The 25,159-nt window shown below is 51.6% G+C and overlaps 1 protein-coding gene across 1 annotated transcript in view; it reads left to right on the forward strand.

The window, feature by feature from the left end:
- The first annotated feature begins 512 nt into the window (after positions 1 to 512).
- Positions 513 to 25,159, forward strand: part of RAB44 (RAB44, member RAS oncogene family) — a 30,935-nt gene continuing 6,288 nt past the window's right edge. Inside the window, exons 1-9 of the mRNA XM_004424464.3 lie at positions 513 to 799; positions 5,502 to 5,719; positions 13,755 to 13,866; positions 15,479 to 15,653; positions 16,950 to 17,096; positions 17,766 to 17,856; positions 18,189 to 18,284; positions 20,271 to 20,458; positions 21,021 to 22,462. Coding sequence (XP_004424521.2) covers positions 5,513 to 5,719; positions 13,755 to 13,866; positions 15,479 to 15,653; positions 16,950 to 17,096; positions 17,766 to 17,856; positions 18,189 to 18,284; positions 20,271 to 20,458; positions 21,021 to 22,462 — 2,458 coding nt within the window. The 5' untranslated portion in view covers positions 513 to 799; positions 5,502 to 5,512. The remainder of the gene's footprint in view (positions 800 to 5,501; positions 5,720 to 13,754; positions 13,867 to 15,478; positions 15,654 to 16,949; positions 17,097 to 17,765; positions 17,857 to 18,188; positions 18,285 to 20,270; positions 20,459 to 21,020; positions 22,463 to 25,159) is intronic.

A 25,159-nucleotide genomic window follows, 5' to 3' on the forward strand; every position in this document is an offset into this window, starting at 1 on the left:
TGGAATTACTTTCGAGTTAGGCCTCCAGCTTGATTTTTTGCAGATACCTCGCTCATTCTCCCAATGGTTCCTTGAATAAACCATCTTTTCTCGCCAATTTGAAATGCCACCTTTATCATACACTGAATTCCCATATATATTTGAGTCTATTTCTTTATTCTGTACCATTGATTTGTCCACTTATCTTCATGCTCCAGTACCACACCGTTCTGATAGTTGTAGCTCTATGACATATTTTGGTATTAGGTTAGACTATTCTCTAAAAGATGATTTGGACGTAAGCCCCCCTGGTGTTCCAAGACGCTGTCTGAGAGTGAGGACCTGCAGTAAGACATGGTGGGCACTTACCCCGGCTCACTCCGTACACCCAGCTTGAGCCATAACTGTGCCCATCAACACTCTGGCTGCGATGAGGCATGGCATCACCCTGGCAACCGGAGAGTGGGATCCGAGTTCTGGCTTTGCCACTGAGGCCTGGGTGACCTTGAGCCGTCCACCTCACCCTTCGGAGCCTCTGCTTAGAAGGGCCTCCCTCCCACCACCAGCAGTTCCAAGATTCTAGGGCCAGGGGGCCTCGGGAGCACCAGGCAAGGTTGTGAAAGGCTAACCAGTGGTCACTTCTACAGGAAGTCCCAGAGATTAGCACAGGAGATTGGCTCGCTGGGGACGGAAAGAGTGATTAAGCAAGAGACACGACTGTTAACAGCTCCAGAGCGCGTGGGCTCCTCGGGGCAGTCGTTGCCTCATCGCCGGGTCCAGGAGGCACGGGGCTGCTCGCACAGCTGGGAGCCTTTGAGAGGTGGGAGCCACCCCAGAGTTGCAACGCTTCTTTTCTTTGGAGGGGCGAGGATCGGGGAGGGAGCAGCGGTCCCCTTCTAGTTCCTGTGACAAGGGTGTGAGTTTGGTCTAGTGCGTGGTCTGCATGGTCTAGTGGAGGGCACAGGGCAGGAGGCTGGGATACATTACTTAGCCTCAAATGGTCATGTGACCTTGGGCAAGTCACCGGGCTTCTCACAGCCTCAGTTTCTCTATCACGTTAGTGAGGGGAAGAGAGAGGGTGAGTAGACCAGAACGAGGCACTAGGTGGTCTCTCAGACCCACTAACTTGGGCAATTTTGGTTCTGTGACTATTGTTATTATTTGTAGTTACTGAAGTAAGCGGAGCGGAGAGCAGACCCAGTTCCTCGCCCCTTTGGTGAGAGAAGGATGGAATTGGGGGAGGCCCTAAGGCACCTGTAGATGCTGTGTTGTAATTCTGCCACTGTCCCCTACCCCATCCTTCTGATATGCTCTCTAGTTCCTTACAGGAGGCCTGAGGTGCCTGCTCCCTCTGAATCCCACAGCAAGGAGCTGGTTCCTAGAGATGCCTGGGAGCGGGACTCATTTGCTCTCAAGTTTGGCTTCAAACTGTCCGATTTCTTGGGGGATGTGGGGCGAGGTAGCAGTGCTGGGGGGTGTGCATACGTGTGTCCTTGGTCACAAGGGGGCTTCTGACTGTTAAAGGTGTGACGTAGTGATGACCCGGTGAGGGGGATGTGACAGAGGAGGGGGCGTGACAGAGGGGTGCCCCTGCTGGCTGACTGTAGGGGTGTTGTTCTGAGTGACTCTGAGTGGCAGGGACCTTCATACACGCCAGTGGCCGTGAGAGATGTCACGTCCGACTGTGAGAGAGCTGACCGTGAGGGAGTGGTGGGTGATGGCTGACTGAGTGGAAGCTGGCTGAGGCGGGAGCATGTGTCTGTGTGTGTGTGGGCATGCGTGTGTGTGTGTGTGGGCACGCCTGGACAGGCATGTGAGGATTGACTGAAGGGTGTCCCCACTGTCTCTGAGTGGCCATGTCTGGCCATTAAGGGGGCACAGACTGCTTTTAGGGTGTGCTGTAAGGCTGTGGGGGGGGTACACTGCCCCTGACTGACGGTGACAGGTACTTTGAGGCAGGACTGGTGGTAGGGCACCTGCTGCCTTTCTGCCCCAGGCCTCCTGACAGGCAAGGCAGGGGTGCTGAGTGACCCTCCAGGGAAGGAAGGGTTGACCGGCTCAGATCCTGAGGCCCGTGACAGAGTGGGGGCTGGCTGAGGTGTCCAGAAGGCGCTGCTTTCTTTTTTTTTTTTTTTTTAAGATTTTATTTATTTTATTTTTTCCCCCCAAAGCCCCAGTGGATAGTTGTGTGTCGTAGCTGCACATCCTTCTAGTTGCTGTATGTGGGACTCGGCCTCAGGATGAACGGAGAAGTGGTGCCTCGATGCGCACCCGGGATCCGAACCCGGGCCGCCAGCATCGCAGCGCGCGCACTTAACCGCCAAGCCACAGGGCCGGCCCGGCGCTGCTTTCTTATAAAACACCAGGGGACTGCTGGAGACGGGCCGTGGAGGTGCAGCTCCACCAGAACCATCCTTGAAAGGGATGTCAAGAGCGTCCCATGTCCTGGGATAGGGCCACAGGGAATTTACTTTAGGATTCTAATTTCCTTTACTTGTGGGAGCCTGACAGGCTCAGCAATGTGGCACCCACGTCACAGCAGACTCTTCCCCTAGCGCTTCTGTTCTAGAAGCTTCTGCACTGGGAATCTTATCTTGCTGCCTCACGAGTGTTATCTCTATCAGCAGAAGTACATGTGAAACTTGTCCCAAGTCTCACAACCCCGAGCAAAGGCTGCCCGCTCTGCCCCGCTCCAGTGAAGCCCCTGTGCCAGCATGGCCGCTCCATCGGGCGTCTGTGATCTCAGAGGGGCCTTCTGCCCACTGAGGAGGCACCTCTCCAGGAAGTGGTCTTGGGGGAAGTCCACCCCATGACCAAACAGGAGAGTTGATCTGGTGCCGGTGCTGCTCCCGACGTCATGGCTGGGACAGGTCAGAGGCTCGTCCCTCAGTTTCCTCATCTGTCAAGTGGGGATACATCGTGTCTGTACAGTACCTGGCTTTTATGAGGCTCCACTGGAATTTCACCCTAATCCATGTCGTCACCACCATTGTCATTGCTACCTTTCCCCAGCGGTCACTGCATGCTGGGCAGAGCCATGAGTGCTTTACGTGGATTATACAGTCAACAGTTGTCTGCTGAGTGCTGGCTGCGTGGGAGGCCCTGTTCTAGGCATTTGGGAGGGAGCAGTGATCAGAAGGGTGAACCCCCCACTCACAGGAGGCTTGTATTTCAGTAAGAGGAGATGGGAAATTGACAAAATAAACGAATAATGTGACAAGTGCTAAGAGACAGTAAAGACAAAAGGGGAGGTGGGCTGTGATGGGGAATGGGAGGTGGTGTTTCAACTTTAATTATCTTGTCTAATCCTTGCGGCAACCCTGTGTGGTCAATATTAGTCTCACATTCCAGTGAGGAAACTGAGGCACAGGGCCGTTAAGTGACTTGCCCAAGGTCACACAGCTAGCGAGTGGCAGGCCTGGGAGAGACAGAGGCCTGTCTGACTCCAGAGCACTGACTGGAAGTCCCTTCCTCTCCTGGGCCTCCTTTTCCACGTCTGTGGGTCAAGAGGGTAGGACGCATTGCCAGGAGGAAGGGGCGCCTTTTCCTAATTCGCCTAAGGGAACCATGTGCATCGTGGCAGGCCTGCTTACCACTCCGCCGGCATTTAGTCGCTGCTCACTAAACGCTTGTCACTTAAATGCATGCTAGATCTCGGGGAGAGTTTGGGCAGCACGAAGTTTTCTCAGAAGAGGCATGTTGCTAACTGTTCTTTGGGGGGAAAACGTCCTGATTTGCAGCATTAGCCACTTCTCGTGCTATATATACTCCCACAGTGCTGATTCCAAGCCACCGAGTTAGGAAGAGGGGAACACAGTTGGCTCCCGAGAGCCCCTAAGATCTGGCTCCAGAGCACCACTGCAGTGTTACGTCTACGATCTTAAAACTGCTTCTGAAATAGGCTTTGAAGGCCCCTAGAGAGAGAGACAAAGAGACAGAGTGATGGAGAAACAGATAGAGAGACAAAACAGACAGGAAGAGAGAGAGAGAAAGACTGGTGGGGAGAGAGAGAGACTCTACTTTAAGGTTTGGGGACCTCCCCAGGGAGAGGACTTACTTCATTCAAGTCCTATGCAATCTGTGGGAGGGAACTTGCTCAAGGGGAGGCTGGACCAGTGGCTTCAGTCCCCTGCAACGAGCCCATCATCCCTGAAGCAGAGCTCCCAGACGCTTCTTCTCAGGCTGCCTGTGACCTTTGGCCCCAACAGAGAAAGCCCAGAGGGGGCGTCTTGTTCCTGCTGCCTCAGTTCCTTTGCACATGCTGTTCACTGCTTTTAAATGCTGCCCACCTCCTTTAGAGCTTGGCTCAGGTCCCACGGCCCACAGGAAGCTGCCTAACTGTGTACACATCAAGCCCCTCCCATCCCATACAGTTTTATGTACCCCAGACTTATTCCCCCCAGGGCAGGCCCAGACTATCTATCCCTTTCAGGCTCCATCCTCCCTATCTCCCGCCCCGGGGCCTCACCTGCACAAATCCTTATCCATCAAAATCCTTATCAATCGACTGACTGTCCTAAGACCTTCAGCGACAGATGAAGGGACCTCAATTAATGAATTGGACAACCCTTACTTGAGCCCCTACTGTGTGCTAAGGAGCTGGGAGCGATGTGGACTCAGGCGCACAGTGACATCCATAGGGGGAGCTCAGAACATCACGGGGCCACAGACAAGGGGGGCATGAACCCTGCTTGAAGTGTGGGGGTGGCTGCAGGGAAGGCTTCTTGGAGGAGGAGGCCTCTAAGGTGAAAGCAGAAGAGGTATCAGCTGGGCAAGGAGGTGAGAGGATCGGGGCTGTCTGGGGCACAGGGAGCAAGGACGGGAGGGAATCTGGAATTCCGGGAGTGGCGCGTGGTTCAGAAGGGTTGACACAGACCGTTGGGGTGTGGGGGTGAGGGGTGAAGGAGGGGCGCGTCGGGCAAGGCCATAGGAGCCGTGTGTGTGTGTGTGTGTGTGTGTGTGTGTGTGTGTGGCGGGGGGCGGGGGGCTACCGATTCCCTGGTGCACGTGTGGAAGGAGGAGAGCAATGGTGTGGAGGAGAAAGAAAGGTTGGAGGCGAGGCGAGACTGAGAGAGGGAGGAGGCGACAGCGGAGGGGGCTCCCGGACAGCTGCAGTGGGTCAGTGTGATGCAGCCACACGTGAGGAAAGTGGCTGCAGGAGCCGCAGGAGAGCCGGCTCAGCCAGCTGCTCCTGGTCCTTCAGACGGCAGCTCCCGGCCCACGCTGTGTAACCGCCCCCAAGTCAAAAACAGACCCTGTCCTGCACGGGGGCTCTTTAGGTAATGGCCAGAGAAGCCTTTGGACAGCTGAGGATTCCAGGTAGAGGGACGAAAGGGCGAAGGCCCCGAGCGGGATGTGCTGGAGGCCGGGAGGTGGGGTGGGCGTCAGGTCAGAGAGGCCCGCGGGGGTTTGATCAGGCAGGGCTGCGTCAGCCGTGCAGATGGGGGGCTATGGGAGGGTGTGGAGCACGGAGGGACTGTGTCCAGCAGCCCAGTGCCCCCTCGCCTCTCCTCTGTCCCCAGGCTAAAGCAGCATGGAGAGCGGACAGAGAGTGCCCCGAAAAGGCCGGAAGCTGGGCTCCAGCCGCTGGCGGCAGACTCCAGAGCTGGCTGATGGCCAGGATGCCCCCGTGACCCCAGAGCCGGAGTCCTGGTCCTCCCAGGCAGCTGCAGAGCTGCAGAGGTTCTTCCAGGACTGTGGCGCCAAGGAGAGGGGCTTTGTCACCCGCGAGGACCTGGCGGTGAGTCTAAGACCCCATCCCACCCCCGAATCCCTTGTCTGCAGCCTCCTGAGACTCCCCATGGCAGGAAGTCAGGGCTTGCCTGCTCTTTCCCTTTTGTCTCATTTAAAATCTGCTTTCAGAAAAGGCCAAGCACTTGTTTATACTAACATGTAAATGACTGATAAGGCTTTATGTGTTACCCTCTTCCACAAATGTTACATTTTAACAAAGGAAAGGACTTTAAGCCAAAGCAATAACTTGCAAATGGTGTAATTTTAGGTCCATTGAGCAGGGAAGTTTATCTTGGGGAGCAGTCAGAGCCTTGGAAATCAAGCCATGTTGATGACAGATTACTCTTCGGTTTTTCCTCATTCCCTGCAAAGGGGCCTACATGGGTTGCTAGAGTCTCGCTGGCCTGCTGTGCCCTCCAGATACTGCTCCATACACCAGACTTTGCCCTTCCTCCATCAAAACTGAGGCCGGCCCCGTGGCTTAGCGGTTAAGTGCGCGGGCCCCGATACTGTCGGCCGGGGTTCTGATCCCAGGCTAGCACCGTCGCACCGCTTCTCCGGCCATGCTGAGGCCGCATCCCACATACAGCAACTAGAAGGATGTGCAACTAAGACATACAACTATCTACTGGGGCTTTGGGGGAAAAAAAAGGAAGAGGATTGGCAATAGATGTTAGCTCAGAGCCCGTCTTCCTCAGCAAAAAGAGGAGGATTAGCATGGATGTTAGCTCAGGGCTGATCTTCCTCACAAAAATAAAAAATAAAAAAAATAAAAATACACTGACCCTTCCTATATCCCACCCTCAGGGCCACAACAAGATACAAAGAGCTGATGTTAAAATCTAATTTTCAAAAGGGTAAAAAAAAAAAGACTTTTGAGTAAATATAAAATGAATGCTTATCAAAGATCTTATCTAATTAGTTACTGTTATTAATTAATGAGGGAACCAGTAACACGTTATGACGTGTTCAAAGAGCATTCGAGAAGCTCAGATATTTATGGGGTATTTGACAGGAGTGTTAAGATAAGATTGCTGAGTTCAATTTTTAAAATGGCTAATGTCCAACTGGCCATAAATCTTTGGGATTATCTGTTCTACTAGACAAAAATTATTTTCATCTCTTCTGGACAAAAATCTACAAGTTAACAAGTAACTACAGTAAGTCTGGGACTTTTAATTAAAGGTAAACAGTGAAATGAACTAAGTGAATTCCTCCAGTCTAGACAATGCCTGGGAAGTCTTTACCCCCATATGTTATTGAAAGGGTGTGCTGTCTACTTTTTTGCCTTATTTCTAAGTTTCAGATAGTTTTTCTTTGATCATAAATAACCTCCAAAGTTTATTCTTGATATAAAAAAGGCTAGTCTCATTGGGTTTGGTTTGATTATTTCCATAGGAGCAGTGAGGGTGTAAATGAAACGGGTGGGCCTCCGTGAGTTTGCTTTGCAAACCTCGACTTTCAGTATTGAGTCATTTCAGCTTCTGTCCAGAAGTTTTCATGTGGAATCTCAGGTTGGACTTTCAAAACCAGTTTGCCTGGGACTGGAGGGCACCTGGGACGTGGCACTGTCAGTGCTAAAACCTGGAAAGTCTTGGGCAAACTGGGATGGGTTGGCCACCCGCCTTCTATCCTGAGGTGAGGAAACCACGCCCAAGACTCTCTCCACCAGCTTCTACCCGCAGCACCTGTAAATGTGAGTGGCTTCCTCTCTTCCTGAGGTTCCCAATTTTTCTGAGGTCCCTCTCCTGCCCAGAAGGGGCCTTCCTTGTCACCTGGTTCCAGGCCAGCCTCCTGGGAGGGCCTTGCAGGCATTAGCTTCATGGGGGTTCCTTACAGTGGACATGTCACACCCGATTAAATGAGAATTATTCTCCAATATGATACTCCAGTTACACAATTGATTTATCCAATTATATCCCAGCAAAAGGGAGGACTGATTCTTACTGAGCCTGTGTGAAGAACTACATTGCCATGGAACCTGTGTAAATAACTATATTGTCATGGAACTTGTGTAAAGAACTCTATTGCCGTGTAACTATATTGCCAGTAAAATATACTGGCAGGAGAGGGTCAGTGAGATTCAGATACCATTTAAAATGTTTAGTTTCAGTTTACAAAAGCAATAAGCTACTAAACCGAAGGTTAGAGACAGCTCAAGAAGACAGAGAAAGAACTTCCTTATAGATCCATAAAAATAGAACAATAAAAAATAATGCCAACTGTATTCCCAACAAATAACCACAACTAGATTTCATTGAACCATTCTTTCAGGCCCATGTAATTAATTCCTGTTCCGCTGGATCTTGGGTGAGCTGGCTGTTTCTGGACTCGAAAGAGACCTAGAAATTGTCAGTCTGCCAGCTCAGTCTGAAAGTCGGCTAATGTCAGCTTAGAAGCCTGTACCTCAGTAAAGCGTCAATGGTTCACAGAACCTGGTCGAGTCTTCCGCAGAGTTTTGAGTCTGTCCTTTGTGGAAGACACAGCTCTGCGGCCTGCAGCTTTTAACTGAGCCTTCAGGCAAGGGTAAGAATGCAGAAACTTATTTAGTAACAAGACTGAAAGGCTGTGGTTATTTATTACAGTAACTAATAATATCAGAGTGGAAGAGAGGAAAGTTCTCTACCGGGATACAGTAAATGACTAGTTCATCAGGCTTTGATCAGTGTTTTTCCTGAAGATAAGAACAAATTATGAATAGCAAAGGCATTGAGAAATCTCTAGGGCTTTCCCATAAAGCATACAATTTCTTACATATTTATATTAATAGCATTTACCCATATAAACTTAGCCCAGGAAAGGTTGAAAATCTCTTCTGATGTGACAGTTCTTCCTCTAATGCTCTTTTTTCTTTTAACTCAAGTCATATTTGATATTAGATTTTGGGTTACAGGTTAAAAGCTCCAGTTTTTATTTTCTTCTACATGCAGCAAATATTACAAGATTTTTCTTTATTGATAATGGTCAGTTTTTAGGAGCAGGTGTTAAACACAATTGTATTAATTAATCTTAATGAACTTTTAAAATACGTTATAAGTTATCTATATTGTCCAAAAGAACTTCAGAAATATTTTAGCTTAAAGGCTTTGAAATAAGAATTTCCTTATAATTTTCAAAAATGATTTTTTCGTTTTTTTAATTGAGGTGTAATTGACATAACATTATATTAGTTTCAGGTGTACAATATAATGATTTGATATTTTTATGTTGCAAAATGATCACCACAATAAGTCCAGTTAACGTCTGTCACCGTATGTAGTTATCAAACTTTTTTCCTTGTGACTAGAACTTTCAAGAGTCACTCTCCTAGCTACTTTCAAATATGCAATATACTATTGTTAGCTATAGTCACCATGCTGCATATTACATCCCTGTGACTTACGCATTTCATAACTGGAAACTTCTACCTTTTGATCCCCTGTGCTCATTTTTGTCCACTCCCCACCCTCTGCCTCAGCCAACCACCAGTCTGTTCTCTATATCCCTGAGCTCAATTTTGTCTTTTTTTAGATTCCACATATAAGTGAGGTCATATGGAATTTTTATCTTTCTCTGTCTGACTTATTTTACCTAGCATAATGCTCTCAAGGGCCATCCATGTTGTCACAAATGGTAAGATTTCATTCTTTTTTATGGCTGTATAATATTCCATCGTATGTATATATACCACATTTTCTTTATCCATTCATCCGTCAATGGACATTTAGGTTGTTTCCATATCTTGGCTATTAAAAATAATGCTGCAGTGAACATGGAGGTGTATATATCTTTTCGAATTAGTGTTTTTATTTTCTTCAGATAAATACCCAGAAGTGTGATTGCTGGATCATATGGTAGTTCTATTTTTAATTTTTTGAAGCATCTCCATATTGTTTTCCATAGTGGCTGCACCAATTTACATTCCCACCAACAGTGTACAAGGGTTCCCTTTTCTCCACATCCTCACCAACACTTGTTATTTCTTGATGCTCTTGTAATAGTGGTGAGGTATTTAATAAATGTAGAGAAAGATATTCTGAAATTTTTATTTTTTTCCCCAAATTTATGATCTGATATAGGGCAGGCAAAATCAAAAGAGCTATCAGAGAAGATTTGGGCACTAGATTAAGATAGGATCATGGGAGCCTCAGAAATAGTACTTGGATACCCATTTAATCAAAGCGACAATAAAATAAAATATTTTGAAACAAACCTAGAAGAAAGTAACACAATTGCAAGGATATTTAGCTCTTTTATAAGAGAGATGCCTTAGATTTTTGTTTTTTAAAAAATTAGAACACGATAAAGCCAAAACAAAGCAGAGAAAATCATCCTGCTGAGATATGGAATCAGTTATCTGAGCAACTTACACGGAAGATAAATAGTCACCTCTTTTTAACCTTTGCTAAGAACCCTAAAAGCAATTTATCATTTTAATAGTGATGGAGCCAAATTCTAGTTTTGCATCAACATAACATGTGGCAGTAAAAGTTTCACAAGTTTTTTAGAAATTTATTTTTAAACTTAGGAAAACTGAGCCAAATTTGGCAAAATGTTAACCTATTTCATAGCTTATTTTTAGACTCAGGTATTATAAATCAAGGCCAATAAGATACCCTTTCAGCAAACCCTCTACAACTCTCTATATCCATTCAGGTTTTGCCTTTTTATCCTTTTTCGTGTTCTGGAGCAACCAGACATTTAAGACAAAAACCTCTCCCCTTCCCCTTGGAAAGCAAAACCACATCCCACTTCCCTTGCAGACACAGCTGTATTTCTCCGTCGCTGTTGTTCCTAGTATAGTCTCAAACATCTCTAGTGATTATAACGTTTAACCAAAGTAATTAACCTCTATTTCACAGAAAGAACTGGGGGGTCAGTAACCGAGAACTGTCTGTCTTACACAAGCATTTTAGTAGACTAGCAAAGCTCACAAACACACATAACACAGCTTTCGACAGTCACACATATCCCATGCACAGCTTTAAAAAAAAAATTGTGATAAAATATACATACCATAAAATTCAGGGGCCAGCCCCATGGCCTAGTGGTTGGCTTCGGTGCGCTCTGCTTCAGCAGCCTGGGTTCGGTTCCTGGATGTGGACCTACACCACTCATCGGTGGCCATGCTGTGGTGGCAACCCACATACAAAATAGAGGAAGACTGGCACAGATGTTAGCTCAGGGCCAATCTTCCTCAACAAAAAATAAAAATAAAAAAACCACATAACATAAAATTTACTATTTTAACCATTTTTATGTGTACAGTTCAGTGGCATTAAGTATATTCACATTGTTGTGCAACTGTCACTACCATCCATCTCCAGAACTTTTTCTTCTCCTCTAACCGAAACTCTGTTAACACTAACTCCCATTCTCTTGTCTCCCCAGCCCCTGGTAACCTCGATTCTACTTTCTGTCTCTATGAATTTGATCACTCTAGGTACCTCATGTAAGTGGAATCATCCAGTATTTGTCTTTTTGCAACTGGCTTATTTCACTTACCATAACGTCCTCAAAGTTCATCCATGTTGTAGCAAACTTCCGAATTCCTTTCCTTTTTAAGAGTGAATGATATTCCCTTGTATGTATGTAACACATTTTGTCTATCCATTCATCCCTTGATGGACATTTGAGTTGCTTCCATATTTTTGTTGTTGTGAATATTGCTGCTATGAACACGGGTGTGCAAATATCTACTTGAGTCCTTGCTTTCTCTGGCACAACTATTTAAAGTGGCAAAAATGAATTCATGCATTAACGTGACCCGAAGACATAGCTGCTCTCTAGCATGTAAAAATAAGAAGTAAAAGGATGTAAACTTAAAACTATGCTTAGCAATCAATGTTTCAGTATTAAACACTTCTTAGAAATATCCAGATAGCCCCAAATTATTTATTAATTAACTTAATTTAATATTCACATTTTTCAAGTTACCTAAGGACCTTGGAAATTGTATTTCAGGTGACACACTACAAAATAGAAGTACTATTGATGTAAAATTTGTTAGAATAATGCATTGATTTAGTTGAACATAAATTTACATTTTTATGATCTTAAACATTATGTACGGATAATGTTGGCTTATTTGATCAGTAAGAAAAAATGAGAAAAATAGGAAATTCAGATTAACTAGTTCCTTTATAAAAACAAATCGAGATTTTATAAAAAGTAGAATGTATAACTGTATTATACTTAATATAAGGCAGAGAAAGCACAAATGGCTATTATTTGTGTTTTATAAGCCAAAATCATTAAGCCAATCTAATTTGTCTAAAAATTCACCTTAATTATGTGAACATGGCTCCTTAAAAGTTTTTTGAGCTAGGAATTTCTTGTAAAAGGGATTAAAAAACAAAATTCTAGCACCTTTAAAGCATTAGATGTTCAGTTTATTTTCTGTGATTTGGGGGAATATTAGGTTTCTAGAAGAACTTATTTGTCTCAACAAACCAATCAACACAGAACTTCTTTGAGAGACGTAGTGCTCCTTACTAATACCCTCCAGGTAATATTTCACACTCTAAACGCCTTTCTGAATTACAGACGTATGTAGAGAGTGTCTGACTTCATTTCTACAACTCCAGCCACGGATCAAAAGTAAACACAGAAACACAAACTCACCAGCCCAGATCTCAGAGAACTGTTCTTCCCACTGGGTACAAAATTCTTAACTGATTTGAGGTCATACATAGAAAAACAAACACTACCAACCACCGACAAAAGATTAGCAAACCAGATTCTCTGTTGTCTCTCAACCAACAGACCTAGGTCTCCCTCATGCAGCCCACAGAGATCACCAAAGGTGAGGCCGTAAAATCAAATTCCCCATCATTGCTGCCACCAAAAACAAGCACACAAAATCAGCAAAAAAAAAGAAAAGAAAAGAAAGAAAGAAAAACTAGAGAAACAGAGAGCCAGCGAACTTAAAGTCCTACTGCACTTGGGCTTCCTTCCAAGTGCCAAGAAGTGCCTGGGCTCAGAGCCCATGAGGGGTTCTTCTCCAGCAATATGGTTGATTTGGTTCTGACAGCAGAGTCCACTGGGGCATCTCCACAGAACCTCCAAAACTGCTGAAGTATAATTGCCAAAACGGTAAAATCACAACCCTGAGACAAATATAGAATGAACCTATGGGGCCAGCCCCTTGTGTAGTGGTTATATTCAATGAGCTCCGCTTTGGCAGCCCAGGTTCGCAGGTTCGAATCCTGGGCGTGGATATACGCCACTCATCAGCCATGCTGTGGCAGCAGCCCACATATAAAATGGAGGAAGATTGGCACAGATGTCAGCTCAGGGTGAATCTTCGTCAACAACGACGACAAAAAATTTTAAAAAAAGACAAAAAAAGAATCTACATCAAAGATATTATTAAACTCATTAATTAATGAGAAATGTGATGAATGGTTGAAAGAGCATTTAAAAAGCCAGATAATTTAACAAAGACATGTTAGCATCAGATTGCTGAGTTAGATTTTCAAAAGCTGGTTAATGTCCAACAGGCCACAAATCTTTGGGGTTATCTGTCCCATCAGACAAATGTTATTTACATCCCTCCTAGACAAAATCTACAAGTTCCCATGTGACTTCATTTAGTCTGGGACCTTTAATCAGTCCCGAGAGATGAAGTAAGTACATGCTTATAGTCTAGAAAATGCTTGGGTGGCCTTTGCCCCAGTAGAGTACTGAAAGGATGTGCTGTCCACGTTTTGGACTTATTTTCAAGTTCCAGATAATTTTTGGAGGCTGATAAACACATTCTGGGGAGGATTAGCTATTGTCCTTCATTAGGATCCTAAAGGGATGCAACTCAGGAGAGATAAGGTTTGATGTTGGATGAAGGAGGGGAAAAGAGTTGGAGGAAGTTCAAGGCTCTGCTGAGAGGCTGTCTTGGATGGTGTCCAGGAGCCTCAAGGGTAGGCCCAGGGTCAGGATGGGGGTGGGACTCCAAAACTGGGGAGAGGAGAGGTGGGGGTGGCTGGAGACAAATACCTCTCTTTTTTTGAGAGTGGCCCAGAGCTCTCCCAGTGGGAACGGCTGCTCAACTCACCCCTTCCTTCCAGGTAGCCAAGTTCAGCTTCCTGGGCGGCGAGGAGGAGCCGGGGATGATCTTCGACTGGGTGGACGTGGAGCGGAAGGGACGCCTCTCCCTCGAAGAATTCAGCTCTGGGCTCAGTATGTCTGTCCTGGGAGGGCGTCTGGGGACTTGCTACACCGCCAGGCGTCCCCTGCAGTGCGCCCAGCACAGGGCGAGGCTGGGCTGACAGGAGAGTCAACACTGACACCTTACTAGCCGGAGAACCTTCAAAACACCCACCAGAGCAGTTCGGGGTGTGGATGCTATTACAGATTACTGTGGAGACAGGACACCGAGCCTGGGTGGGGACGGCAGTTGGTTCAAAGCAGAGCTGAGCCTTAAGACTCTAGCCCAGGAGACCTCTCACTTCCTTTCCCACCAGTGAGGGCAGGTCATTGGCTGGGGGCTCCCCTCAGCATCCTCCTCCTCCTCCAGAGAGAGGCCTCCAGGCTTGCTTTCTAAGTAAGGGAATTCCAGGCCCCAGGGAGCTGCAGAGGGTGCTATTTAGGGCGTGGGGGCTTCCCAGCCCCTGAGCCCCCACCAAGCAGGACCACACTCCAACACCTGCCTCTCAGATAGGCCCAAAAGAACCTAGAGAGACCAAGGCTGCAGGGCACAATTCTCCACTGATCTCCATGGGGAAGACCTTCCGGCCCGGGGAATGGAAGGTGTGGTGTCCTTGCAGAGACCCTGCAGAGCACAGTTCATCCTAAATGTCTGCAAAGCCATCCAGAGTTCTCAGGTCTGCTGAGCCTCCAAAATTTGAGGGACAATGGAGAGGGAGGCCAGGAATCTGCATTCACAGGTCGAGGCCGCCGCAGGAGGTGGTTGCTCCACTTCTGGTGATTGAGAAGCTGGGAGTGGGGAGGGAGAATCAGGGCCTGGAATCAGGGGGTCAGGGGTTGGTAGGGGAGGGGCAGAGGGAACAGTGTTGTCCGTGCAGCCCCAAGGGGCCATCTTCACACCTGTATCCAGTCAGGCCCACCATGCCAGGGACCTTCCAATGCCTGTGGAACAAAATCCAAACTCCTGCCCGGGCCTGCAGGGCAGCACCGTCCAGACTCGCCACCGCCTTGGGCTCCCTCAGGGCCAGTCACCTCTACCCGTCTGCCAGTCTGGCTCCTACCTCAGGGCCTTTGCATCTGCTGCCCTCTCTGCCTGGAATTCACTTCCCGAGAAATCCACATGGCTGGCTCCTTCTTGTTATTCACATCTCAGTTCCTGTCACCTCCTCAGGACACACCTGACCACCTCTTCTGAAGTAGACCCTGTCCAGTCCCTCAATGGAAATTACTCTGTTTATTCCTGTAGTTCACTTAGCAAATTTACTTTAAAAATGTGTCCCTTTCAGCTCTCGCTAGAATGTCAGCTCCTCCAGGGCAGGGATTTTGGCCACTTTTGTCCCCAGCACATAGTAGATGCTCTGTAAATATGCCTTGACTAAGTGAGAGAAGACTCTGTTGGCCACTGTGGAGCTGCTGTGTGACTTCCAGCAAGTCTTTTGGTCTCTCCGGGCCTGAGATGTTCATCTGTAAAATGGGCACAGTGTCCACCTTGAGTAGACTCCCAAGGTTGATATGAGGAACGCATGAACATGGCCCTGCATAAATGTGATTGACACGGATATAATTACTTCTTCAAGGACTGCAGCAGGGCAGGGGGCTGGGTCCAACCCCGCTCTGCTCCCTTCTGTCCCCCTCTGTCCCATAGAGAACATCTTTGGCTCCAGCCCGAGAACCCACAGGCTCCGCAGAAGGAGGCCACCGCCCTCCAAGCAAGGATCCTTGGCCACCAGCCTCCCAGGGCTGGAGGAGGCCAACGCAGAGGAGAAAGAGGCGTTCTTCGCCTTCATGAAGCAGCTGGAGGCCGGCCACTTACTTCCCGAGTAAGGCCAGCTCAGTGTGTGGTGGGGGCGAGGGAAGCCACCGCGGGGCGGTGGGGGTGAGGACTCGCCTGGACACAGTGCCAAGCGGGGAGGCTGCCAGGTAGAGCTGGGTGCAAATTCTGATTTGGCCACTTGTTAGCTGTGTGACCTGGGGCAAGTGGCCTGACCTCTGACCTCTGTGTCTCCGGCTGCAGAGCGAGCGTAGAGCTGCTGTGGGGTTAAATGAAGCCGTGTGTGGAGAACGCCTGCTCACAACGAGTCCTTCCCCCCCCCCCCCCCCGCCCTGTCCTGTCCTACAGGGTCACGCCCCAGAAGGATCAGTGAGTTGAGCTATCAGCCTCCAAGGGTACTCATATTCCTAAAAACACAAGGCTCCCTGGGGGTGCCTTTCTTAACCCAAAGAGAGGGTCCCCAGTGGAGTGATTTCAGACCTGGTGATGCCCGGGGTTGGGTGGGTATGGAAACAGGAGGGCATTTCCTCCAGACTGTCTCAGTCTCTGGGCTCATGGGGGTCACTCACGCTCAGAGAACAGGGGCCCCGCCCGAAAATGCCCCTGTCCCACCCCCCGGCCCCATGGGTCTGTTGGAGCTAGCGAGGGAACCACCCTCTCGCGTGCTCCCGGCTTCGCCCACCCCACAGGGCTGTGTGAGGACAGCCTCTCAGAGAGGAGGCCGGGGGGTTGTGGGGCAAGCAGGGCGGGACTTGGGGTGCAGGCTGGCGGGGCAGGCGTGGTGGGGAGCCACTTACTCACTTGGAAGCTTGGCCTGGGCTCTGCCCTCTGGCATCTGTCTTCATAACAATTAAATCTGCGTGTAGCGTATGAAAGCCGCATTTATCCAGCGCCACCTGTGTGCCAGGCCCTAAGCTGGTGCTTTCGCTGGGCGTGTCTCTCACTCTCCAGCAACCTCGCTGAGCAGGTATCAGCCTCCCCATTTTACAAATAAGCCCAGAGAGGGCCTGAGACTTGCCAAAGGCCGCACAGCTACAGAGTGGGAGAAGAGAGAAGGCAGATGGAAGCCCCGGGTCGTCGAGTCCCCCAGGTCCCCACATGCCACAATTAATCACCAAACAATAGAGAGACAAAGTGCTGTGAGGATTCAACAGGGGAGAGGGCACATCTGGGAAAGTTTCCTGGAGGAGGTGGCACTTGAATTGCACCTTGTAGGGTGTAAATGGAGTTTTGTGGCCTAGGTTCCCAAGTTTCTTGGAGTGCTGTCATTAAAACTGAGGAGTGGGCTCCCTCTGCTTCCTGGTCCCACCTCGCATCTAGTCTCTGGCTCTCCTCCCCTCCCCAGGCAGGCGGAGATCTGGCAGCTGTGGGGGAAGCTGCGGCAGGAGGAGCCCCAGCTGGCGGGCAACCTGGAGGCCTTTCTGGCCAAGATGACCAGCCGCCTGCAGGAGGCCCGGGCCGACAAGGAGGCTCTGGAGCTGAGCCTGAGGAAGTGAGTGGAGGCCGGCTGCCTCGCCCACCCGCTATCCGGCGCATAGTGGGGACTCTTCACATTTTAGTTGAATCTTCATTGAATCCTTTCAGCTCCAGAAGAATGGAGGCCAGGGGTCCCCAGCAGGGCCTGGGAGCTGGATGGGGCGGAACTGAGCTACAAGAAGGGGTGACTTAGGGGACCTGTTGGGGAGGACAGACTTGGGCCTTTAGCGGGAAGGGGAATGGCTAGCGTGCCTGGTGCAGGGCCACTGTGGCACCCACTCCAGGGGCCCTGCTCACGTAGACTACAATGCGTGTGGTGACCCTGGGGTTGGCACGGGCGCAGCCCTGCCAGGGCCTCTGAGTTATGGGGGTGGGGGGATGGTGGCAGCAGGAAGTGGGGACAGAGTGAAGGGGCGATGGGGACCATGTGACAGGGCCGGGGAACCAGTATTTTGGTGACGGTTACAGGGGTCAGTGTGAGGGGATCAGGGTGACCACGTCAAAGGCGCGTGGGTCAGGAAGCTGTTCCTGGGATGAGTGTTCTCCGGGTGACAAGGCTCAGTGACCTCTGGCAGAGCGAGGTGAGCAGCAGGGTGGATCCCAAACCCAGGCCCAGACCACCCCTGCCAGCTGCAGGGTCCCAGGGTGCTGACGGGCTGCCTGCCCCACTGCCCACCCCTCGCAGGCGGGACTCTCAGCACCACCGCGAGGTCCAGCAGCTCTACGAGGAGATGGAGCAGCAGATCCGCCGGGAGAAGCAGCAGCTGCAGGCTGAGGTGGGCTCCCCGGGCAGCTTGGACTCCGCTGCTGGCTAAGGGGCTGCTGACCGGCCAGTGGGGGAGCCGGAGGCGGGCGCTGAGCCTGGGCCCCCTGCGCATCTCTGCCGGGTCTCGCCGTGTCCCCCGGAGCCAGTCCTTCCACTCCCTGGGCCTCAGTATCCTTGTTGCCACAGTCCAGCCCCTAGCCAGGGAAGCTGTCCTGAGACCCCTCCTTGCTGGGACGTCCTGGACCCTGCACCCCAGGCCTGGGTGAAGTGTGGGGAGGGCTGCCTGGCCCAGCTGGGTCTTAGATTCTGCGGTTCAGGGGCTGAGACCTCTCTGCTCCCCAGAGCAACTCCCGGGACCTGGCCCTCAGCTCCCAGATGCAGGAGCTCCTGGAGGCCAAGGAGCATGAGGTACAGCAGCTGACTGAGGGCCAGAGGGAGGTGAGTGACATGCCTTCCCCGGGGGCCCAGTTTCTGAGGATTTCCAGACTCTCACCCCCATCTCCATGGACCTGCCGTGAATGCTCTCTGATTCTGACTGGATAAGTCAGCCTGAAGCCACCAGCCCAGCCCTGAGGATTCACTGGGCTGGCTGGGCTTCCAGATGAGAGTAGCCCCCTGGGAATGAGGTGTCTTGGGCCCCTGTCTGCGACCGGGCCAGGTAGTACAGTGGGAGCACTGGCACTTGGGTCAGAAAGTCCCTGCTGTTCCTTAAGAGCCATGCAAATCTGAGGACATAACGTTGCTTGTCTCGGCCTCAGTTTCTCCACCTGTAAAATGGGTCTAGCCACATCTACTGCATCTCATGGGCTAGTTGTATGAAATGAGAGAGTAAATGGGGAAGCATCTTGAAACAGGTGAGCACTGGGCAAGCATGAGGTCTCAGTGTTGGAGAGGCTTGGTGATAGGGTGGTTCAGCTCTGGTCTCCACTGTCAGCTGAGTGACCTCGGGCAGGTTTTTAACCTCTCTGAGCCTTGGTTTCCTCATCAGAGAAACAGAGATCAGAACTCTTGCCTTAGAAGGCTGTCGTGATGACTAGGGATACTATATTTGAGGGCATAAGATGGTGCCTGGCACGTAGTAGGTTCTTTATACATCACAGTTGTTACTGTCTCTGAAGCTGACCTAGTCTCCCTGTCAGATTACCTGCTGCCCCGACGCCCCAGGTCTCGTGGCCTATGGTCACTTCCAGTTGGCGTTGTGGCTGTCTTTGGGTCTGAGGCCCTGCCCGACTGTCTCTTCCTCCCTCAGCTTCAGGCACTGACCATAGTAAGTCCCCATCTGCTGTAACCCAGGCCACCAGCACCCCTGCGCACTGGACGAGGTTCCCGGAGCTTCCCCACCACGGCCTCGGCTGGCCCTGCCACCTGGCCTCACCCTCCTGACACGGGTTGATTTCCCAGCCGCCTCTGCACAGCTGCTCCTGGGAAATGGAGGCCGGCCCCTTCTGCCAAGAGAGGAGGTTGGACTTTCCACATGGGGCCATTTTGTCCCACAGGCGATATGAAGCCTCTCCCCTCAGGCCATTCATTCCTTCACCCAACAACTATTTCTGGCACACCTACCATGTGCCAGGCACTGTTCTAGGTTCTGAGGGACCTGATACGCACAAACCCTTGCCCATGGAGTTATTGTCTAGTCATGGAGGCGGATGATAAAATAAGCAAGTAAAATCTATAACACATCAGATAGTGGAACTGCTAAGGAGAATAAAGTAAAGCAGGGCAGGGGGATGGGAGGGCTTTGATAGGAGAGTCAAGAAGGCTCACTGAGATGATGACCTGGTGTAGAGACCTGAAAAGGGTGAGGGGTGGGCCGTGTGGTATGTGGAGGCAGAGCTGTCCAGGCAGAGGGAACAGCGAGTGCAAAGGCCCTGAGGTAGGCATACACTGTCAATATTCAAGGAACAGCAAGGGGACCTGGGGGCTGGAGCACACTGAGGAGTAGTGAGAGAGGAGGTCAGGGATGTCACAGGGGTGGGGTGGGGGAGACTGTGCAGGGCCCTGGAGGCCCTTGTGAGGGCTTTGTCTCCCACTCCGCGGGGTCAAGCAGCTCTTCATCCCCGAGTTATGTGACTTGCTGCTGGATCGGGAGCTCCCTGCAGACCATGTGGGCTCAGAGAGGAGCAGCCATCACAGAGTTTCGAGCAGAGGAGAGTGTGCTCCTGTTTACATCTGGGCCCTGGCGGCGCTGGCAGTTGTGTTTCTTACACAGTTGCCTCTCCTCCCTACCCCGACAATTCCAATGTCTCCCCTCGGTGGGAGGGAATGGGGCTAATTAGACCAATGAGGGGTAACCCCACTCCCAATCCTGTTTTAAACTTGGTCTCCGGGAGCCTGGAGTCTATGCCCACAGTGGTCTCGGGAGGCTGCTGGTTGCCCTGGAGGGCAACTGGGCCTCTCTCCTCTTCACCCTCCACCCTGCAGCTGGAGGCCCAGCTCCACCGCCTCAGTGGCTCACACCAGGAGGCCAGCGCCGAGAACCAGCAGCTTCGGGAGGCCGAGCGTGACCTGGCTGGGCAGCTGGAGGAGGTGCGGGGGCAGCTGCAGGTGACCAGAGGGCACCTGAATGCCGCCAGGAGCCGCGTATCCTGGCAGATGGAGGAGGAAGCGAGGCAAGCAGCTGCCGTGCCTGGGCTGAGGGGGAGACAGGGGCTCCCTGCAAGAGGGGAGGGAGGTTCTGTCCTCTGAGGCTCTGTCAGGCCCAGAACACACGGTCTCCCTCCTTAAACCTCATGACAACCCTGCCAGGCTGCGATCATCATGCCCATTTCTCAGACGAGGAAACTGAGGCATGGAGAGGGGAAAGTCATGTGCCCAAGATCACACAAGTGGGGTTCAAACACACACGCACACACCAACACTGGGTCTAGTGCAGTGCTGGGTCCCTGGCAGGCACTCACTCTGCTTGTTAAGCTTAGAGGAGTGGGATGGGCCAGAATGCTCAAGGAAGGCTTCCTGGAGGAGGTGAGGCTTCATATAGGCCTGGAAGGATGAGCATGATTGGATGAGGGGGAGGAGTGGGGGGCGCAGGCCAGGTAAGCAGGACTGTCTGCCCAAAGACTGGGCGGGAGGGCGGGCCGCGAGGTGTGAGGCTGATGGTGAGGGATGTAGGCGGGATTGGTGTGACATCTACCTGCCCCTCCCCTGATCTTAGCTTCCCCGTACCCTTTCCAGTGTCCCCGGAGCAGGTGAAGAGAAGGCTCCAGACCCTCAGGCAGTCTCCTCTGAGGAGGCTCCCCTGCCAGAACTGTTTGGGGACAATGATGACTGGGACCTTCTCCTGAGCAACTTCAGTAGCCCCCAGCAGAAATTTCTGCAGCTCTCCTGGAGCCCGCCCCAGACCCCAAGGTCCCCTTCAGACCCCCCGACACCCCGAGTGATCAGGCAGATCTCCATCTCAGAACCACATGCTGGGCTGTTTGAACAGAACCCATCTTCAGATCCGGATGGGGCTCCAAGGAGCCCCCCTGGGGTGCCTTCCAGGGCCGAGGAAGGCAAAGACGTGGACCCGGATGGGCAGGACATCCGTTCAGAGCGGCCTGTCGAGCCTCACAGCCTGGAACCTAAGGAGGAAGCAGCACCCGGCCCCGAGGACCACTTCTCCTGGGGTCTGCCGGAGACCCCAACTGGGGAGTCCGGGGCCGTGGGGGCAGCCGCACTCAAAGTGCTCGTTCCTTTGGAGGATGGACCCCCTCCCCATGTGAACTCTCCCCCTGCCCAGGCTCCAGCTGGGCCCAGCGAACAGTTCCAGGCCTCAAACCCAGATGACGAAGGCCCCGGGCCTGGGCCTGTCCCAGCCACGCCGCCCAGGCAGAGAGAGGCCCTCTGTCAGGACCCGTACACTGCTGGCCCTGAGCCAGGCGGGGGGTCCCTGCGAGCCGGACCCCTCACACCGGGGCTGGCTGAGCCCTCCCAGGGTCTGGAGCCTGTGGGCCAGGCTCCCACAGAGGAACTGGAGCAGGGCAAGCCGGGCCACGTGCAGGAGGGCTGTCTTGGGGGGCTCAGAGAAGCTCACGGCCAGGCCCTCGGGCCAGACGGGCTGCCTGCCCTCCCTCGCCAGAGTCTGGAAGAGGAGTCCGGGGCTGAGGAAAGGAAAGAAGCAGACCAAGGAGGGCAGGATGGCAGTTCAGAGCAGCCAGTTGAGGCTCACAGCCTGAAAACTGGGCGTTCAGAACTCCCCCAGCAAGGTTCTCCGCCTGGTCCTCTCCCGTATGACACACCACAGGCTCAGGCTCCTGGAAAACCGTCACCCCCAGGGGGCTCTCCCTCCATGGGGGTTCAGCCTGGGGATGCAGCAGGGCCCCGGGAGCCCACACACACCCTCCCCACCACGGCTGAGCTGGAAGCCCCACCCACAGTTGCTCATGCAGAAGTAGAACAAGGCCCCTCTCCATCCAGGGAGCCGAGGGCAGAGCACAGGCCTGAAGACCCAGGAACGGACTCCGGGGAGGCTGGGCTGCCCCCAGCCCCAGGGGACCACACGGCCAGTGAGCCTTCAGCCAACCCTGACTACGTCTTCCACGTCATCTTCCTGGGAGACTCGAACGTGGGCAAAACCTCCTTCCTGTACCTACTGCACCAGAACTCCTTCGCCACTGGGCTGACGGCCACCGTGGGTAAGGGCCCGCCGGGGAGGGCACGGCGGGGAGGGGAGACCCGGGGGCCTCGACCAGTAAGCCGGAGCAGGCCCAGAGCGAGCCATCCCTGAAGGAGCTGCAGGTTCTGTTCTGGCCACAGGCCCTGCATTAGACAATATTTTATATGGGCATAATCTTGCTATTTTACTAATCATCTCTAACTACAGGTAATTTGCTTTTTCTGTATTGACCTGATTAGCTTTTAATGTGCCCCATCCACAAAGCACCCCGCAATTTAGGTGCCAGCGCTGGTGGAGGGTGAAAACAAGTCCCCACCCACGTGGCCCATGAGCAGGCCACTGTAGGGGCCCTACTGGGCGGATTTGTCCGTGACCAGCCCCAGGCCCGTCAGTCAGGCCCTGGCAGGAAGCCGCCTTGGGCAAGTTGAGTATTTTATAGAGAATGTAGATGCAGAGTGTGGTAAGTTAGGAACCCAGGTGCCTGAGTTCAAATCCCAGCTCGGCCACTTACAAGCAGTATGAACTTGGGCAAATTATTTAACTGCTCTGAGCCCCCAAACTCTCATCTGCGTAATGGGGACAATAATCGTGCTGACTTCCTAGAGCAGGTGTAAGGATGAGTTCAGTTAATACATGTCAAGCTCTTAGGATAGTATCTGGCATGTAATATCGATAAATACTATTTTTATTGTTATCATTATAAGTAAATATTTGATAAAGTCTAATTCAGTGGCTCCTGCAAACGACATGCCCCAAAGCACAAAGCCTCCTCTCCCTGAAAATATCGGGTTATATGCCCACCGTATAGAGCAACAGAAAATGAGCTCGTGGGGTTGAAAGGGAGATCCGCTTAGGGACAGAGATGGAGCGATCCACGTCTGTGTGTCAGCCGGGGCACGTGCTGCCTGGGGACCAGGGCCAGGTTAGTGGGTAAATGACACCCCTCACGCCAAAGAGGCCCCACGACAAGTTCTCAGACTTTTCTCTGCCTAAGAATCCTCAGCTGGGGAGCCAGTTAAAAACACAGTGTCTTTGGGAAGGGGGACCCCGCAGCAGGCCTGGCCTGATGTACAGCAGGGTCACAGGGTCTGCAAGGCCACTCATTAATTATCGAAACTCCTGGTTGCTGACCACCTGCAGTGCACCAGGCATCTTCCATACGCGTCTTGTTGCTTACAACAACTCTCCTATAATTGAGCCTCCCTCGTTATTATGTGGTGAGAAGGTTCCATAAAATTCAATCAAGAAAAGCACAGGTTGCATAATTGTCAAAAGACAGGGCAAGGCTGCAGGCACTCCTGGCCTGCCGGGGGTACCTGAGAGCCAGGTGCAGATCCAGGTCTGTCCCAGTCCCAGCTGTGGGTTGGTGCCCCTTGGTGGCTGTCATCCATCTGGCATAATTATCACTGGGGACTATTCTGGCTTCCTCATCATGAACTTTCCCCCCTCAGCATCACCCTCCTGCATTCCTGCCTCCCTCTCTCAGAAGATGGGAACAACGGCCTGCCTGCATTCGAGAACAGGGCTGGGTGGAGGCCCAGAGCCAGAGCCAATTGAGTTATATCTGAATGTGCATTTTTGCCAGGCTTTCCCATATCTATCCCCATTTTACAGATGAGGAAAACAGAATTGGAGACCTGATTAAGTTTCTTGCCCTAGCTGGGCCCCACAGTTCACACCCAGGGCCACCTGCCTTCCTAGCACATGCCCGACCCCAGGAGTTCCACCCGCCCTTGGTTCAGCCTGGCCGTCTCCCTGGGGCTGCTCGTGTAAAACCGCAGATTCCTGGGGAAGGAGAAAACGTTATATTCCTAACAGTTTACGTGGTTAAGCTGTAACATGCTTTGGGGAGAGTGTAGGGACACATGGGTGGGTTGAGGAGGGCGTGGGCAGGGAGGTGGAAAAGTAGAAGTAAATGAGGAGTTATTAAATGCAAAGAATAATCATTAGAGTTGTTCAATAGATTACACGGTGAGTATTTAAGCAGAGGCTGGATTTTATCACGGGGTGGGGGGTGCGCGAATTAGAGACAGAGGTTCCCGCAGACCCTGGGCTTCCTGAGGCCTTCGGGAAAGAGGGCAGTAAAGAGAAGTGGATGCTGCAGACAAGCTGCCGCTTCAGCACTTTGCTGAGGTCAGGCCTCCTGGGCAGCCGCTTCTCCCAGCTTCTCCCAGCGTCCAGAGCTTGGGGCGGGGAGGGGGTTACGGTTTCAATCACTACCGGGGGGCAGCAGCTGGTGCCTATGGGGGTCAGCGTCAGAGACCTTGAGAAAGCCCCCTACCAGCTCAGGGCTGATAGAAGGAACAGCCCCTTTCCTGAGCTGACCCAGGGCGGGCAGTGGGCTCTGCAGCCTCAGGGCTCCATTAGGAAAGGGGGGGGGGGGTGACGGAGACAACGAAGCCCCTCTCCATCACCCCCCACCCCACCTGCTTTCCTCGGGAAGTGGGGGTTGGCAGGAAGGTGCACCCCAAAGATTCCAAACCTCCCTGGGATTTCACTATTCCCTCCATATTTCCAGGGACAGAAAGAATTTCCAGGGTCATGCTGAATCATGACCACAGGGAGGGGTGGAGCTGTGAAATTTGAGGGGCTGGGGTTCAGCGAGATAAGAATTAATAATGATAATAAAAATTGTCTCCTGTCAAGCACCCCCCCCCCCCCAGAAACTGGGCTGAACCTTGGACAGGAGTCATTTAATCCTCCCAACCACCCTCCA

Source organism: Ceratotherium simum, chromosome 13, assembly GCF_057802395.1.
Source record: "Ceratotherium simum simum isolate JZ-2026a chromosome 13, ASM5780239v1, whole genome shotgun sequence".
Classification (NCBI taxonomy): domain Eukaryota; kingdom Metazoa; phylum Chordata; class Mammalia; order Perissodactyla; family Rhinocerotidae; genus Ceratotherium; species Ceratotherium simum.